Source organism: Numida meleagris, unplaced genomic scaffold, assembly GCF_002078875.1.
Source record: "Numida meleagris isolate 19003 breed g44 Domestic line unplaced genomic scaffold, NumMel1.0 unplaced_Scaffold344, whole genome shotgun sequence".
Taxonomy (NCBI): Eukaryota; Metazoa; Chordata; class Aves; order Galliformes; family Numididae; genus Numida; species Numida meleagris.
In genome coordinates, this window is record NW_018364570.1 from 60,701 (window position 1) to 80,031 (window position 19,331).

At 46.2% G+C, this 19,331-nt stretch overlaps 1 protein-coding gene and 2 pseudogenes across 1 annotated transcript; 1 reads left to right on the forward strand and 2 right to left on the reverse strand.

The window, feature by feature from the left end:
• Positions 1 to 2,096: 2,096 nt before the first annotated feature.
• On the reverse strand, positions 2,097 to 3,200 carry LOC110391294 (annotated as a pseudogene).
• Positions 3,201 to 7,570: 4,370 nt separating this feature from the next.
• Positions 7,571 to 8,673, forward strand: LOC110391295 (annotated as a pseudogene).
• Positions 8,674 to 16,355: 7,682 nt separating this feature from the next.
• LOC110391297 (feather beta keratin-like) lies at positions 16,356 to 17,121 on the reverse strand. The gene is made up of 2 exons (XM_021383116.1): positions 17,043 to 17,121; positions 16,356 to 16,663 (listed from the first exon to the last, which is right to left on the reverse strand). Exons 1-2 carry the CDS (start codon positions 17,119 to 17,121, stop codon positions 16,356 to 16,358), a joined length of 387 nt encoding a protein of 128 aa, XP_021238791.1.
• Positions 17,122 to 19,331: the final 2,210 nt, after the last annotated feature.

Here is a 19,331-nt window from a genome sequence, read left to right on the forward strand (position 1 = left end):
GCCCTGCTGCCTTGATACTCTGAACCTGATGAGATGTGGCCAGGACTGGCCATGGTCCCAATTACACTTCCCACTCATCATAGAGCATATATTATTTTCCTCAAAGGATGCTGGAAAAACCTCCTCAGAAGCATTAGGGAGGCTTGGAAGAATCCAAAATTCTCTGGAAATGGCAGCTATGTGCAGAAGTGGAAGATCTCCCTTCTACACAAGCTTTCTCTCTCACATCCTTACCTTGGCCTTTGTTCCTACCCCACCTGAAATCTGTGTACATTTGCATGTGTTTGTTTTTATCTATTCCATCAACGTGGAGAAGGACAGTAACAGAAAGTATTCCTATGTCTTTCACTGCAAGACAGAGTTCTGCCACAGAAAACTAATCTGACTTACTGGAAGCTGATACAAAAGAGAATATCAGGAACAAAAAAACAATCCTGTACTTTAGAGACTTTAATTTGTTGCTCACTTCCAGGAAGGGTCATGAAGTAAAGAATGGCTGAATGGATACCAGGAGAAGGATGGTCAAATCTTTCTATACCTGTCTCTGTGGAACAAGTGACAGAGAATGGAGAGACTGATACTAGCAGTGATCAGCAGAGGCCATGAGAAGAGCCACATAAGCCAGGAAAATTTATCCTTTTTGAAGCTTGCTGCTGCTCTTATTCAACTATAAAACCTCACTATGACATCATCTCCCTCTGAAATCATAGAGCCCTTGCAAAAGAAAACAGAATATTTGTGACTGAGTTCATCCTCCAGAGCTCAACAAAGCATCCCAGGTGGCACATGGTCCTGTTTGTGATTATCTGCTCCATGTCTTTCCTAATCCTGATGGCCTCACTTTTGTCAAAGGGATAAGTGACCAGCACCTGAGGATCTCTATGTTTTTCTTATTGTATTGGTATAGACTGGGTAGAAGGAACATCATTGTCTGTTTCTACTGTGATTTGGGGCCTCTTCTAAGGCTGGGGTGTGGGGCTACAACCAATGCTGATTGAAACCTTTGAATTTATGGTTCTTATCTTCATCATCCAAAGCACTCATCTTTTCATGGTAATTTCTGACATCAGCATCATCTTTGCAGTTCTCCCTGCTACCTTTCCTTTTACTCACCAGAAGGTATTCTCAACTTGTGCTTCATATGTCTCTGTCATTCCCATTTTCTGAACAGCTTTCTTGCAATATTTACTAAAATTTGTTTTGCAGGTGACGCTATCATTGTTCAGGCACTGGAACAGGCTCACCTGCAAAGTAGACACAGCGCCAAACCAGCAGGAGTTCAAGAAGTATTTGGATAACGGTCTCAGATCCGGGATTCAATTTTGCATTAGCCATGTACTGAGACTGCAGCTGAACTCACTGACCATTGTGGGTCAGGACTACCTCAGGGTATCCTATGATTCTATGATTCTATGCTTTTTAGAGAAAATAAGGCGCGTTTTTCTCCTCAGTTAACACATGCTGCAGGCAGGGAATAGGAGAGATGGCATCAATAATCTAACTTATTCTCTAGGAGGATTTTGCCAGTATCAAGAGAAGGGTCAACTCCCAAAATGTGAGTCTGTAAATCTACCACAGGTCTCACTTCTAGATGATAGGTAATTCCAATCTGGAAGCACCTACTGGTAATTGCCCTAAGTCAGGCACCATGTGTGTTATGTGTAGAAAGTCTCACTGCTGGAGTGACAGCTGGCATCCAGGCCAAGGCCAGACCCAAGCGTGGCCTGACTGAAGGCTCCACCCAGTCACTGCAGTGGACCAACAGGGAGCCTGGCCAAACCAGGAGGTGAGCAGAAGGCCAGGCCAGACACAGGCTGTCATTTGTAAAGATTCCCATTCACGTGACGTGCTCCAGGCTCTAGGGGACATGTCTAAGCAGAGACACATCAAGGCAAGGATGGACAACCACTGGTTACGGAGAAACCAGGGGTGATTTCCTCTGCTTCAAAAGACAATGCCTGAAAGATGAAATCTCTGCAGTGCACACTCCCCTCCAGTATCTAGAGCACTGATGGAGTCTCCCCAGCCAAAGCCATGGCTTTCTCCTTTGGCTGTCCCTATGCAGGTGGAAAAACAACACGGAAAGGCACATTAAAGAATGCAGCAAATGTTTAATGAATCAGAGGAGAGAAATGATGTCACTTCAAGTGCAGACGTCAAATGTGGGGAGCAGCAGGAACAGACAAGATCTGTTCCCCTTTCCTATGACAGCGTTGCTGCAGGGCCCCCACTTATTGGCCAAGAGTTGTAGAGAGGCAAGTAAGTCACTTGAGGCTGGTTTTGAGGGGTACTAACAGAGATCTCTGGGGGGAAAAGACAGCAAAGATATTAGATAGGAAAAGTGAGTGAGAGAGAGTACTGGAAGACGTTCTCCATGTTGCCAATGAAGCCAGGCTGCCCCCCCCCCCATTTGTCTTGCAGGGGGAAAACAGCAGCACGTTTGTTCTACTATCTAGTGCTATGATCTGGTTTCCTGAGTGTCCTTGTCTGAGGCAGTGTCCAGCACCTTTAGCAGGGGGGGCACCTTCTGCCACAGTAGCGGTTGGAAATGCAGGACAGGTCGAAGCCGCCAGAGGTGATGGGCACTCCCTCAGAGCTGAGGATGCTGCCAACGGCAGCGGAGGTGGAGGATCCCACGGCGGTGTTCTGTGGGAAGGAGCTGAGGATGGGTCCAGGCAGGGTCACCACCACAGGAGAGGGCTGGATGACGATGGTGGAGGCCTGGCACTGCCTGACACAGGGCTCATTGCAGCTGCTGGCCAGAGGGGTGGGGCCGCACGGCTGGCATGGCTGGCACTGGTCACAGCAGGACATGCCTTGGGGCTGGAGTTGCACCTAGAAGAGAGGGCAGGGTAGAAGCAGAACTTAGGGATATATGAGGAGAAGACTGTCACCACACTGTGAAGGAGTCAAGGCACTTATACAGCTGGGAGTTGGAGGCTGTGCAGGGATAGTTAAGGCCTTCTTGGTCTCATCCTGCCATAGCTCAGATTGAGCCAACAGTGCCTATCCAGCTCATTTCGGTACTCTAGTCCACAAGCTACCTTCTGACAGACCCAAATTCCCTCCATGACAAATCTTGGCCCTACTTCCCTCTCTCATGACAAGCAGTCCTAAGAAAAGAGAGAGCTTCACACTCACCTGATTCCAAAGGAGAAGAAGGAAAGAGTGGTGGATGTGTGGGCAAGGAGTTGGGCTGCCTTTTATAATGGATATAAACTGCCCCAGGTCATCACTTACAGCTGTGATTATTTTCTGACAAGCCCCTCTTGAATGCAAATCATCCCAGTTAATATAGGCTGTACGCTGGCTTCCTGTGCTGTTTAATTATATTTCCAGTTTTACTATGTCCATTCCTGGCTGAAGGCATTTTTTGAGCGGCAGGAAGTGAGACCATAGCATTTCTGGGCAATAAACATCAATTTGGGCAAAAGATTCAGCTCTGTAGTTAGCATGGCACTTTGTCCTCTCCATGCTATGGCTTCAGCTCAGACATTGCCAATTGCATGCCAATATTTGGTTGTTGCTGAATAATGGATTGGCTGATGATGGGATGGTGTGCATGTACAGCATGTGTGTGGAGGACCCACAACTGGGAAGAGCAATCAGGACATTGTAGGGCAGAGTTTATAGTCATAGGGACCAGAACAGGCTAGAGAAACACCCTGACCAGAATCACAGGTAGTTCCACAGGAGCAGGAGCAAGGCCTTGCATCTGGGCAGGAATAATGACAGGAAAGCATAACAGCTGTGGGCTGTCTTCCACAGAAGCAGCTCAGCAGAAAATAATAAGCCTATGCTATGCAGGCCAGGCCTCCTTCTATTGTGTGCACAGAAATGGTGCTAGGACCATGCTAGCTTTCTGAGGGCGTGATGCAGGAGCTGTCACAGCCCCTTTGTCTTTCCTGGACCCACAGGCTTCCCACTTCATGGAGTGTGAGCTTGGGCTCATGTCCCAAGCTGAGCTTGTGGAGAACTGGGGAGGCTCACAGTTCTCCTCCCCTAGGGCTTTCCCTGCTCTTAAATGCCTATTGTGGCTGGTCTGGGAGTGGGCTGGGAAAGCAGTAACATTGTAGTATGATCTGACTTTTAATTTACCCTCCTAGAGGCAGAAAAATATGTTTCACCTTTTCAATTTAAACTGCTATTGCTTTCTCAGATTCTTTTTTTCTCTTCTCTCCTGTGAGACTCTGCCTTCAGGGCCACACTGCTTCTCTGTTCAGTATCCCTGATGGAGAAATAGCAGGCAGCTGTAATCACTGCATCCAGAGCAGCTCAGATTCTCTTCTTAAATCTTACTTTCTCCCCCACTATTTCTCTCTAATGCACTTGAGAGAACAGCACCATGATCTAGATGTCCCTGTTCATTGCAGGAGAGTTGGACTAGATAATTTTTAAAGGTCATAGAATCATAGAATCATAGAATCATAGAATCATAGAATGGCTTGGGTAGAAAAGGACCTCAAAGATCATCAAGTCTCAACCCCCCTGCCAAGTGCAGGGTCGCCAACCACTAGACCAGGCTGCCCAGAGCCACGTCCAGCCTGGCCTTGAATGCCTCCAGGGACGGGGCATCCACAACCTCCCTGGGCAACCTGTTCCAGTGTGTCACCACCCTCTGTGTGAAAAACTTCCTCCTAATATCTAACCTAAATCTCCCCTGTCTCAGCTTAAAACAATTCCCCCTTGTCCTATCGCTATCCACCCTCACAAACAATCTATCCCCCTCCTGTTTATACGCTCCCTTCAAGTACTGGAAGGCCACAATGAGGTCTCCTCGGAGCCTTCTCTTCTCCAAACTAAACAAGCCCAGTTCCCTCAACCTTTCCTCATAGGAGAGGTGCTCCAGCCCTCTAATCATCTTGGTCGCCCTCCTCTGCACTCATTCCAAGAGCTCCACGTCCTTCTTGTGCTGGGGGCCCTAGGCCTGGACACAGTACTCCAGATGGGGCCTCACAAGAGCCGAGTAGAGGGGGACCACCACCTCCCTCTCCCTGCTGACCACTTCTCTTTTAATGCAGCCCAGAACATAGTTGGCCCTCCGGGCTGCCAGTGCACACTGCTGGCTCATGTCCAGCTTCTGGTCCACCAGGACCCCCAAGTCCCTCTCCGCAGGGCTGCTTTCAAGTACTTCTTCCCCCAGGTTGTATAAATACCTGGGATTGCCCTGGTCCAAGTGCAGCACCCTGCACTTGGCCTTGTTGAACCTCATTAGGTTCTCATGGGCCCACTTGTCCAGCCTGTCCAGGTCCCTCTGGATGGCTTCCCTTCCTTCCAATGTATCGACTGCAATGCTCAGCTTGGTGTCATCTGCAAACTTGCTGAGGGTACACTCGATTCCATCGTCTATGTCATTGATAAAGACATTGAAGAGCACCGGTCCCAGGACTGAGCCTTGGGGGACACCACTCGTGACCGGCCTCCACCCTGACATAGAACCATTGATCACAACCCTTTGGCTGCGACCAGCCAACCAGTTCTTAACCCACCAAACAGTCCATCCTTCAAATCCATACCTCTCCAATTTGGAGAGAAGGATGTGGTGAGGGACCCTGTCAAAGGCTTTGGAGAAGTCCAAGTAGATGACATCCATCGCCCTCCTCCCATCCACCGATGCCGTCACTTCATCATAGAAGGCCACCAGATTGGTCAGGCAAGATCTGCCCTTGGTGAAGCCATGCTGGCTGTCTTGGATCACCTCCTTGTCACGTATGTACCTTAACATGTCTTCTAGGAGGATCTGCTCCATGATCTTCCCAGGCACAAGGTCCATTCCAACTCAAACAATTCTGTGATTCTATAAGAGTATGCCTTGACCTGTGCAGATACAGTAACTGGCCTTCTACAAGCCTACCCAGTGCCATGAGATGATCAAGTCCAAAAAATGTGGTTGGGAAGAGCATGGTGACATTGAAGGAGGCAGTTCCCTATATTGTGGTTAAATGAGTGTGGGGGCATGGGGAAAGAGGTGGTGAAGGCTCTTCTGGGTGCTGCTGGGGTTGGCTGGAGGGACAGGCTCTGCAATGCTCTGCGAAAGGCTGATGGGGGGACAAATCAGCACCCACAGGCATTTGTGCAAATCCATCACACAGAAGAACGAGCATATGCTAATGGCCTTGCATGTGTTAATGACATTGTGTGGTATTCAAAGAGACTGCACAGAGGGAACATGTACTGAGAGACCTGAAGAAGACACTGGAGCCACTGATGTTGACAAGACATGTCTGCTTTATTAGGCCTTCTGTGTAAGACTTGAGAAGCCTCTTTGTTGTCCTGAGGAGTTACAGAGAGGGAATCTGCAGCTGGGTGCTGTAGTCACCAGATTCTGGTCAGGGTGTTTCTCTAGCCTGTCCTGGTCCCTATGACTATCAGCCCTGCCCTACAATATCCTGATTGCTCTTCCCAGTTGTGGGTCCTCCACACACACACTGCACATGCACACCATCCCATCATCAGGTAATTACTGGAAACATTAAATACTATTAAATACTGATCTATAAGAGACACTTTTATAGAATCCAGTCCCCAGCTGTACTCTGAGCAACTGGTCACAGCAGCTGGAGCCTAGCAGATCATCTTGTTTTCCACCTACCTTATTGTTCTTCTTCCTCCTGATGATAAGTGTGATGCCTGTTGTTTTGTTTTGTTTTGTTTTGTTTTGTTTTGTTTTGTTTTTTTCCTGGCTAGGAGGGCCATCCCTTAGCTACTGTGACCTTTGAGAGATGGCAGAGAGCAAAGGCATCACCCAACAAAATGCCCTTGGATGCATCCCACCCATCTCATGGACACAAGTGTGATCAAGTGGAACAAATTTTCCATAAGGTTTCCTTCCCTTACGGGCAGTATGGTTTCACTGCCTAAAATTCTGTGAAAAGGCACTGGGACCTGGGAGGCCTGAGGACAAGCCTCACCCATGAGAACTGAGGAAAAGGTAGCATTCAGTATTTCAGCCATTTCTATTTTGCTTCTCATCATTTCCCCTGTCTCATGCCACTGGGCATGCATTCTCCTCAGCCAGACAGTTGTATCCCTGCCAGACCCAGTACAGGCAAGTGCACAAATGTGGAGGACACATTCAGAAACATGGCACAAGGTATACTTAGCCAAGAAACCCGTTGAGCAGAGATTTTGGGGAAATTTCATTCAAAGATAATGCCGTAAATGAGCTCATGGTGTTGCATGGTACCCAGAAACACTGAAAAGAAATGGGGTGTGTACTGGGAGTCTTGCAGGAGACATAGAAGTCATTGATCTTGGCTAGATGACTCTGCTCTGTTGGGCCTTGCATTATACACTTGAGGAGCCATGCTATCCTAAGGAGCTGCAGAAAAGGAAACAGCTGGAGTGCATGATGCCCAGTAGTACTGTGGGCTATGGTCTCACTTCCTGCCGCTCAAAAAATGCCTTCAGCCAGGAATGGACATAGTAAAACTGGAAATATAATTAAACAGCACAGGAAGCCAGCGTACAGCCTATATTAACTGGGATGATTTGCATTCAAGAGGGGCTTGTCAGAAAATAATCACAGCTGTAAGTGATGACCTGGGGCAGTTTATATCCATTATAAAAGGCAGCCCAACTCCTTGCCCACACATCCACCACTCTTTCCTTCTTCTCCTTTGGAATCAGGTGAGTGTGAAGCTCTCTCTTTTCTTAGGACTGCTTGTCATGAGAGAGGGAAGTAGGGCCAAGATTTGTCATGGAGGGAATTTGGGTCTGTCAGAAGGTAGCTTGTGGACTAGAGTACCGAAATGAGCTGGATAGGCACTGTTGGCTCAATCTGAGCTATGGCAGGATGAGACCAAGAAGGCCTTAACTATCCCTGCACAGCCTCCAACTCCCAGCTGTATAAGTGCCTTGACTCCTTCACAGTGTGGTGACAGTCTTCTCCTCATATATCCCTAAGTTCTGCTTCTACCCTGCCCTCTCTTCTAGGTGCAACTCCAGCCCCAAGGCATGTCCTGCTGTGACCAGTGCCAGCCATGCCAGCCGTGCGGCCCCACCCCTCTGGCCAGCAGCTGCAATGAGCCCTGTGTCAGGCAGTGCCAGGCCTCCACCATCGTCATCCAGCCCTCTCCTGTGGTGGTGACCCTGCCTGGACCCATCCTCAGCTCCTTCCCACAGAACACCGCCGTGGGATCCTCCACCTCCGCTGCCGTTGGCAGCATCCTCAGCTCTGAGGGAGTGCCCATCACCTCTGGCGGCTTCGACCTGTCCTGCATTTCCAACCGCTACTGTGGCAGAAGGTGCCCCCCCTGCTAAAGGTGCTGGACACTGCCTCAGACAAGGACACTCAGGAAACTAGATCATAGCACTAGATAGTAGAACAAATGTGCTGCTGTTTTCCCCCTGCAAGACAAATGGGGGGGGGGCAGCCTGGCTTCATTGGCAACATGGAGAACGTCTTCCAGTACTCTCTCTCACTCACTTTTCCTATCTAATATCTTTGCTGTCTTTTCCCCCCAGAGATCTCTGTTAGTACCCCTCAAAACCAGCCTCAAGTGACTTACTTGCCTCTCTACAACTCTTGGCCAATAAGTGGGGGCCCTGCAGCAACGCTGTCATAGGAAAGGGGAACAGATCTTGTCTGTTCCTGCTGCTCCCCACATTTGACGTCTGCACTTGAAGTGACATCATTTCTCTCCTCTGATTCATTAAACATTTGCTGCATTCTTTAATGTGCCTTTCCGTGTTGCTTTTCCACCTGCATAGGGACAGCCAAAGGAGAAAGCCATGGCTTTGGCTGGGGAGACTCCATCAGTGCTCTAGATACTGGAGGGGAGTGTGCACTGCAGAGATTTCATCTTTCAGGCATTGTCTTTTGAAGCAGAGGAAATCACCCCTGGTTTCTCCGTAACCAGTGGTTGTCCATCCTTGCCTTGATGTGTCTCTGCTTAGACATGTCCCCTAGAGCCTGGAGCACGTCACGTGAATGGGAATCTTTACAAATGACAGCCTGTGTCTGGCCTGGCCTTCTGCTCACCTCCTGGTTTGGCCAGGCTCCCTGTTGGTCCACTGCAGTGACTGGGTGGAGCCTTCAGTCAGGCCACGCTTGGGTCTGGCCTTGGCCTGGATGCCAGCTGTCACTCCAGCAGTGAGACTTTCTACACATAACACACATGGTGCCTGACTTAGGGCAATTACCAGTAGGTGCTTCCAGATTGGAATTACCTATCATCTAGAAGTGAGACCTGTGGTAGATTTACAGACTCACATTTTGGGAGTTGACCCTTCTCTTGATACTGGCAAAATCCTCCTAGAGAATAAGTTAGATTATTGATGCCATCTCTCCTATTCCCTGCCTGCAGCATGTGTTAACTGAGGAGAAAAACGCGCCTTATTTTCTCTAAAAAGCATAGAATCATAGAATCATAGGATATCCTGAGGTAGTCCTGACCCACAATGGTCAGTGAGTTCAGCTGCAGTCTCAGCACGTTAAACCCTGTGTTTGAGAGCGTAGCCCAACACTTCCTGAACTACAGCAGGCTTGGTGCTGTGACAGATTCATAGTGATATATGCTGGTTTAGCAATACGAATCAGTATTGGCATAAGGAATCAATGAGTGTTAATTCTAAATCTTTAGATTTATCTTTGCATCTACCAGGTGCAAAGTCTTTTTCCTCAAATTTCATGTATATCGTTTTGGATTCAAGTGCACTAAGATAGAAAGTTGCTCATTATGGCCTAACAAGCAGTGGAAATTTGCCAAATTGGGGAAAAACAGTTGAAAGTCAGCCAAGAGTCATGGTGAAGAAGCTGAAGATGAAATAAAGGGGATGAAGTACATGGTTTTAAGACCACCAGAGGCCACACTGCACGTGCTTAAAGCACAGTGGCATTTGTTAATGAGTTTTTGGAAAAGAATGAATATATATGCCAATGTATTGCATTTGTATGTCTTAACTGTTTAAGTGTAGAACTTGAACTCTGAGCATGCAAGCAGATCGCTTAATTACAATTCCATCTTGCAATTAACACTGTTTTTTAGGTGGGAAGGGAAATGGGATGAAATACCTTATGTGGAAATTTTTTTTGAGCTAAGAAATAATGCAAAGATTGGTAAGAACAGTGGGTTCCTGTGTAAGAACCCTTTGGTGGCAGCACTGGAGACAGAACAGCCTAAGACCTTGAAAGGATGTTTGGCATGTAGCATAGGGAAAAAGTGTATGAGATAAAATTCATTCGTACTGGTTGATACTTTTTCAGGATGGCCAAGGCTTATCCCTGTCACATCAACAAAGCAAGGGAAGTAGAAAAAGTCTTGCTTAGACAATTCATACCTAGATTTGGGGTAACAATAGTGATATCATCAGATAGAGGTTCACATTTTGTAGCTGAAGTTGTTCAAAACCAAGCAAAAATCATTGGAATGGAAAGGAATTTACATACTCCATACAAATCACAGTCTAGTGGAAAAGTGAAAAGAATGACTCAAACTTTGAAAATTCAAATTAGTAAAATACGTCAAGAAGCAAAGTTGAAATGGCCTGAAGCCCTACCTCTTGCCTTACATTGTGTTAGGGCAAAACTGCACGCTGAAGAGGAATTTAGCCCATACGAAATTATGAATGGAAGACCATTTCAGGAATTAGCAGGTCATATTGATGTAAAACAACTGGGTGAACTAAAACTAAAAGAATATGTCATCCTTTTAGGGAAAGCCCTATCTTCCATTCACAGGTTCATGGCTCAAGCGGCACCAACTCTGGAAGTCACAGTCCATACGTTCTGACTTGGGAAGTGGGTGCATCTACAGGCCTGGAGCTCCGAACTACTACAGGAGAAGTGGAAAGGACAATATCAAGTACTATTAACAATGCATACTGCTATCAAGGTAGGGGGGTAGACTTTTGGATTCATTATACAAGAGCGAAGAAAGCACCCGGCCCACAGTGGCAAGTGGAAGAGACTGCGCCAGTGAAACAGAAACTTTTGCATAAATAAATACAATCTGCAGCCAGAAAATGGGAAAATTGTACTATGAACTTGAATTGTCAAGGATAAATTATATGCAGTGTAATAGTAATTGTTTGCCTTAAGTTAATTGTATTAATTGTTTGCTTATATTAATTATTTGAAAGAGAAAATGAACTTTTAGCAATACTTAAGGGATATATTGTGTTTGTTTAGAATGATAATCATAATCTTAGCAATACTTACCTACACTAATCAAATAGATCAGAATACGCATATCAAGCTGATGAAAAAGGTGACTGTTGCTAGCAGTTCTAGTTCTTGTTGGATATGTACAGAAGTGCCGAAACGTGAGGCAAATCCATATGCCATTATGGGAAATACTTCCAAAGAGAAGCTGGGATACGTTATTTGTTGCCAAATCCATAGCATACTTTGAAGGGACTAATGGTACACTGAGTTCTCTAGTGGGAAAATATCCACACTGTAGGTGGATATTACACATGACAGATGAGCACATCTAAAGAAACAAAGGTAGATACTGGCTATCAGCTAAAGGAAAAGGATGGTACTGGTTGTGTGGAGATAGATCTTGGAAGGTATCATCCCCATGGTAGGCTGGAACATGTACCCTAGGATTAGTAATGCCGGAGGTTGCAGTAACAGAACAATTAACAGAGATAATACAGGCCTGAGTACCCTGAAAGATTGAGAGAGAAGTGCTCAATCCATTAGTGGAAAGGCCTTGTAGCTTTCACTCATTCATCAGGTGGTTATTTCCCTCTCTAGGAGTTGCCAAACTAGAAAAGGCTATAATAAACATCTCAGCAGTTATGGAACACCTAGAAAATGAAACATTGGACACTATTATTAGCCTAAAGGAAGAAGTCTAAAGCTTAGCCAGGGCAGTATTGCAAAATAGAATGGCTTTAGATGTGTTGTTGGCTGCACAAGGAGGGGTTTGCACAGTAACAAATGCAGTGTTTACGTGGACTAGAGTGGTAGAACAGAAACAGACATACGTGAGATGTGGCATCAAACTAAAATACTACATAAAGTAAGCCAGAATGATTTAAGCTGGAGCTTAATCAACCTTTGGACCAAAATGACTTCCAGGATTCCCGGATTGGATTGGTTAAAGAAGTTATTTGTAGGGATAGTGTGTGTAGTAGCTGTATGTACCCTTGCTTCTCGTATGATTAAATGTTGGAAATGTATTCCTAAATGTGAAGGATCAAAGGAGGTGAGGATTAAGATATAAAAATAATAATCCTCAAAGAAAAAGAGGGAGTGATAAAAGCTGGTTTAGCAGGAGCACTTAAGTCACCATAGACTACTTTTATCTTTTCACCCACCGGGTGCAAGGAGTTCTTCCTCAGATTTCACGTATATTGTCTTGTGTTAAAGTGCACTAAGGTAGAATGTTGCTCATTATGGCCTAACAAGCAACGGAAATTTGCCAAATTGGGGAAAAACAGCTGAAATTCAGGCAAAAGTCACTGTGATTAAGCTGATGATGGAAAAATGAGGAGAAAGTAAGTGGTTTAAGACCACCAGAGGCCACACTGCACATACTCAAAGAACATTAACATATATTAATGAGTTCTTGGAAAATGATAAATATGTATGCCAATGTACTGCATATGTATGTCTTAACTGTCTAAGTGTAGAACTTGAACTCTGAGCATACGTGCTTGATTTGTCAAGTTGCCTGGTACGTACTGTCAGGAATTAAGGAATGTCAGCTTTCTAACACCACACTGGAGTTAGAGAATTTTCTTCCTGGATTTCGGATGATAGCCTGAGGCTGCAAAACGGGTGTATGATTCCCATCTGTGTCATTCTTGGGTGAAATCTTGTAAAAAAAAAAAGTTTTAAAGGGACAGTAGGTACTTTTCACAGCCCCCTCGTTACTGAGTGACATTCCTTGGAACCTTGGGCTCTTGCATCAGCGGGTGCAGGTCACTTATTCTCTAACATTCTACTCTCTTCTGTTGGCACACCATACATACAAAGGCCCATGATTTGACAGTGGTTGGAAAGCCTAGCTAACTGTCAGACTGCTCTGAGACAGAGAGGAGACTGTTTCTTTCCAGCTTGTTACACCTTTATATCCCTGCTGGGAAGAGAAGGGATATAAGGCTTTCTATGTGAGCCTGGCATAACTTCAGAGCAAAACACCGCTGCTAGAGAGGTTCTAGGGAAGGGGCAAAGAGAGGAAGAGAAATGGCTGCCTTTTTCTCAGTGTACTGACCTGAAGCCTCCCATAGGGTCTCAGTGTGGGCAAGGAACTCCAAAACCTGCACTATTATTTGACAAGAGTTGACCTTTTACAGAAATCCATCTGTCTTCAGATCATGTGGAAAGAGATGGAGAAAAATACAGCAAAGGTTTTGCAAAAGGTGGTGGAGTTTTCATTTGCCCCCTTTGGTCTTTCACATGAAGGAGGATGAAGGGTATCACAGTTGGGCTGTGGCTCTGAAATCAACCCAACACGCTGCTAGAAGCAAGACTGTCTCAGGGACTTTTCCTCAGCACTTTTTTCCATCCTCAGGACTTTTTCCATCTGAGAGATCTTTCTCATGATCTTGGTGGAAAGGCTCCTTGTTTCAGGTGACAGATGGAAGCTGCTCTGAGCAGCGCTAAGTAAAACTTCAAGTCGGGCTCCGAAGGCCTATTTGAGAGTTTAGAACCTCCCTTTTGGTGACCAAACACACATTTTTAGTGCTCAAAGCCTAATTAAACCCTCCTTTTCACAGACAAAACCTCCATTAAGTGTACAAGGAGCCAGTGGGAAGGTCTAAAGCTTCATTCTTGGTAGCCAGAGTCTCATTTCAGGGTTTAAACATCCACCTTGAAAGCTGAATGTCTCATTTCAAGGGTAGAAAGCTACTATAAGTAGCAGCTTTTGGTTTTCATCCTCAGACACTTTGGTCTGCTTCCTGATGTAGTCAAAAGATCGTATTTCATTTTTTGACAAGAGTTTCATTCCTTGTGTCAATCCTCTTTCCTAAGTCATATATTTTTCCTTCCTTTCTCAGGGAAGAAATCATTCTTCTCTTCCTTGCCTGGCTTTCAGCAATGAAGTATTTTCAGGTCGCCGCCAGGAAGTATGATGCCTGACCACACTACTGGCATTACTGTGTCAAAGAACAAAGGAAGAGCCAATGATGTCATATATCTGGACTTCAGTAAGGCCTTTGACGTGGTCCTCCACAACATCCTTCTCTCCAATTTAGAAAGATATGGATTTCATGGATGGAACCTTCGGTGGACAAGGAACTGATTGTGAGATCATATCCACGGAGTAGTGGTCAATGGCTCAATGTCCAAATGAAGATCAGTGATGAGTGGTGTCCCTCAAAGGTCAGTACTGGGACTGGTGCTGTTTAATGTCTTCATCAAGGACATTGACAGTGGGATCAAGTGCATTCTCAACAAGTTTGCAGATGATGCCAAGCTATGTTGTGAGGTCAAAACACCCAAGGGACAGGATGCCATCCAGAGAAACCTAGACAGACTTGAGCAGTGGGCCCAGGAGAACTTCATCAGGTTCAACAAATCCAAGTACAAGGCTTGCACCTGAGTCCTAGCAATCCCCTCTCTCAATACAAACTGGAGGATGAAGGGATAGACCACAGCCCTGCTGAAAATGACTTCAGCATGCTGGTGGATGGGAAGCTGGACATATGCCATCAATGTGTCCTTGCAGCCCAGAATGCCAACTGTGTCCTGCATTGCATCAAAAGCAGTGTGGCCAGCAGGTTGAGGGTGATAAGCTTGTCCCTCTACTGGTGAGATTTCACCTGTAGTACTGCATCCAGATATACTGATTCCAGCCTGTGTTCTTGCTGCTGAGGCTGAGGATAAAGTGTTTGAATCTTTCCCAAACTAAGGCTGTATGTTTCTGCGTGTCCGTAGTCAGCTGCAGTACTGGTTGATCCAGTTAGGGCAGGCATGTCTGGCCTGCAGCCCAGCCCATCACATATTGTGGCTGCTTCCTGCCCTGAGCCATCATGGCAGCAGCTCTTCCCCTCCAAACGACCCAGCCCAGCCCAGGGCATGCACCCATCACTCAGTAACAACCAAACATCAGTGTGCAATTGGCAATGTCTGTGCTAAAACCAGGACACAGGGAGTGCACAGTGCAGTGCTGACTTGAGTTATGGCAAATAATCTTATGCATTTTAATACACTGGCTAAACACAGTTCTCTGAACAGTGAAAAATAGGCAGTCTTGTGTTCTGTTTTGATAAAGGAATTTGAGAACTGGTTTCAAAAAATCATCAATTTATTTGTGATTCCTTTTGCAGTTGACATAAATATGCACTTTGGTACCATGGGGAGAGGAGCCGGGGCTGCGGCGGGCGGGGACAGTCCCGTCCGGGCCCACAGGGGGCGATGCCTCCAGGTCTGTCAAACTCCATCCTGACCAGGGTGCAACACCCTGAGTTCTCGAGAGAAATGAGCTCGGCAACCATACCAGCCATTGACTGAGGCCAATGTGAGTCGGACACAGTGGGGTCTGACGTGGGCAGGATGTCTTGGGAGGGAGACAGCACAACTGAGCAGCATGAGCTGTATTTGGCACCAGAGAGACATCCACACAGTTCTACTCCATTTCTGTCCCCTTCTCCTTCTCCACTGCAGCACTGATGAGAGCAGGAAGAGTCCTGTTACTAAAAGCCTGAAGGGTGGCTTGTCCCATGACTTGCCACAGACTCCTGTTTTTTCCTGTAAGCAAAGCAGAGTTGTGTTCTCCATTTCCAGGACCCCTGGGGGTAGCTGTGGGCAGAGATATTGCAAGGCAAAGGTCAGCAGCCACTTGCTCTGCAATAGCCAGGGATATCTTCTTAAGCTGCAGGGGACAGAGCCCAAGTGCCTCTGTAATGTATCACTACTTCCCATTCTTCTGGGAGTGGAGAAGAGTCTCCTTAAATTCTCATCTTATAACCACAAAGAGCAAAGCCATTCCCCCTGGGCAGCTCTGAAGGACATCCACTGTGGAAATTAACATCGAAAGCTCAAACTGATATGCAGAAATCTTTAATGAATATTTAAAGAGGAAAATAAGGTCATTCTAAACAGAGGATCCACAATGCAGGATTCACCTGATCCCATGTTTGAGTTCATGCAAGGCATGTGCCTGCCTTTCTGGCAGAGGATGGGCTGGCTCTGGGGAGCCTCAAAGCCCAGAGGACCATAGAGGAAAAAGAAAGAAAGAAAAAAAGAAAAATTACAGAGATATATGAGTAGAAATGGAAGAGGAGACATGAGTGAGGTTTTCAAAAAGCCCAGGCTTCAAATTCCTGCCAGCACTTGCTAGAGCAGCTGAGGACAGTCAGGTATTCTGAAAGCAGTATCTTGAAGATTCCTTCTTGATCCAGGACCATGCTCGTAGTATCTGAAAGAATTTCTCCAGAACCATGGCCAGTCACCTTTAGCAGGGGGGGCACCTTCTGCCACAGTAGCGGCTGCCGAAGCTGGAGAGGTCAAAGCCCCCAGAGGTGATGGGCACACCCTCAGAGCTGAGGATGCTGCCAACAGCAGCGGAGGTGGAGGATCCCACGGCGGTGTTCTGTGGGAAGGAGCTGAGGATGGGTCCGGGCAGGGTCACCACCACGGGAGAGGGCTCAATGACGATGGTGGAGTCCTGGCACTGCCTGACACAGGGCTCATTGCAGCTGCTGGCCAGAGGGGTGGGGCCGCACGGCCGGCATGGCACGCACTGGGAGTAGCAGGACATGTCTTGGGACTGGAGGTACACCTGGGAGAGAGGGTAAAGAGAAAGGAGAACATATGGGTATGTGAGGGGCAACCTGGATTCCCTCTCACAAAGCAGCCAAGACAACTACTGAGGACACAGGTGGAGGCTGTGACAGGAGGTCATATCCCTTTGTCATGCCAGGGGCCTACAAAGAACAGTTTGGCCCAAGGAGACTCTCTTTGAATGCTTAAATCACAAGCCATTTAAGCTGTCCCAGACACTCTGAGCAGACCTTATCCCCTCCATACTCTTCCATAGCAAGGAGCTTCAATCCCCAGCATAGGACAGAGACACTATCCAGTAAGATACCCACTGAGGCAAAATCTCACTTTGGAAGAAAAGAGAGGGTTTCACACTTACCTAGTTCCCAGCAAGAAGGAGGCAAGAGAAGTGGATGAGAGAGCTGGGAATTGAGCTGCCTTTTATACTGGTCCTTCATTGCTGCAGGCCCAAAGGCACCACTGATATAGGTATTAATTTTCTGACAAGCTCATCTTTAATGCAAGCCACCTTTGCTAATGATATGGGAAGAGCTTTGGTTTCCTGTAGTACTACCTTTTCATTTCCAGGTTTATGCTGTGCCCATTCTCTAATGAAAGCTTCTTTGGTGTGCTGGGATTAAAGGCTGTAATGCAAAAGCACCAGCACTACTGCATATGCTTTACCTATTTTTAAGAATGTACACAGAGGTAAGTTAATATTCATTTGTTAAATAGAGACTCACATTACTGGGAAGGCTGGCCAGTAGAATGTCCACTCTGTGGTTTTCTCCCAGCAATCTCAGTGGTGGCTGGCCAACAAGACGTCCTTCTTAGCACACTGTCCAGTCTAGTTAAAAGGTAGGTATTGTCAGCCATATTGACAAAAGATTTGCTAGGATTCTTATTCTAGGATTTGGGCAAGGTAATGTTCTCACACCAGCTTTTGAGTAAACTTCCTACTCACACATTAGTTCCCCTAGAAGAGTTCCATTTGACACAATATGGTGCCTGATGTTTCATCCTCACTGTTAGAGGTGAGAGCCAATCTACATCATTCCATATACTGTGACAGTCTGTCAGGTGACAAAGTAATGCACAATTCCACATTCAGACTTCATCCATTATTTTGGCAGTCATTTCACTGAAGGTCAGCCATCCATTTTTGCTTACAGTCCTATTCCATCGAAGACTTGCTTGTACAGTAAAAACCAGTGTGTCGACAAGTATTTCAGTGAGCAAGTTACTGATCACCTGAGGGGTCACAAAACCTCTCTTTTTCATAATGTCTCCCAAGGAGCAAGGATGCATTACTATTTTGAATGTAATTGTACAAACGTGGGCCATTCTCCCATGTGGTTACTTGGTTACAAGCCCAGCAGGCACAGGGGGCAGGAAGATGTCTATGATAACAACGTGCAACTTTATGTGTTTTTCTGTCCCCCTTGTCTGTGTCCTAGGTAGAGAAGCCCAGATAATGAGTTGCACATATAAAGCACTGGCTTGGGCATCTCAAGGTCTTTCATTTAAGTCTCTTAATACTTCATGTAGCCATGTTGTACACCCCTTCCTAGACTATCACCCCCAAAGTGCTGTTTCCAGTATTCCATTTTAATGTTCTGAAAGACCTGCTCCAGTGAGATTGTATGGTAAGTGGAACTGTCATTAAGTGTTGTTATCTTTGGCCCATTTCTGTACAAAACTCACATTAAACTGTGCTCCTTTATCACTTTCCATGACTTGTGAGGTGACATACAATGCCATATTGTAAGTCCTCTGATTCTGTTGGCTTGATCAGCTTGTGGCACTAGATAGGCCTGTAGAACTCCACTTACAGTATCAGAATATGTCAAGGTGTATTTTGCCCCCTCAGACTGGAGCAAAGGGCCTCTATAGTTGATTTTTCATCATTGTAATGGACTATGTCCTCTGGAAAGGGGGGATGTTGTATTGGGTAGTTGTGTCTGCTTTATCATTGCCATTATTCCAATGGCTGATGTCCAGAAATGTGAAATGCATACGCTGTTCTGTGCACAACCACATTCCAAACATCTTACTCTGCGCCACAACCCCATATCAGTTGTGCATGATTGGTCCAGTTCTGGGTGGCCAACTGCACGATCCCTACTGAGCCTTCAATAGTCTGCCCAATTGTCCGTGGAAATATACAAAGCACCATCAGCCTTGTTGTTGTGTAGTTACCACCCATATCACTTGTAACTCAGCCCACCAGCTACTTCGTCCATTTCCTATTTCAAACGCAATTGCTTCAGTAGATGGTTGGTTATGCAATTATGTGACAGATGTGAGTTACCTTTGCTAGCCCTGTCAGTATACCATGTACCCTCTGCAATGGAGTATTTGCCTTCTTGTACAGGACTTCTTCCTGGTGATGTATCTGTAGTAGATTCTGACAAGTGGCTGTCAAAAATTACTGGACATAATATTTTCTGAAATTCTTCTTTTTAGGGAGAAGAGGACAAGGAACTATTTTGATTCAAATAGACGACACAGCATGCTACTGTCTGAGATTGGGCTACCCTGTTGTCAACGGTCTACGGGCGTTCGGCCCGGTTCCGTGACAAAGGGGACAGGGGATCCATGGGTCCAAACCCTGGGAAAAGGGAAAAGGGGAAAAGGGTAAGGAGATGGCCCTGAGAGCAAAGAACAG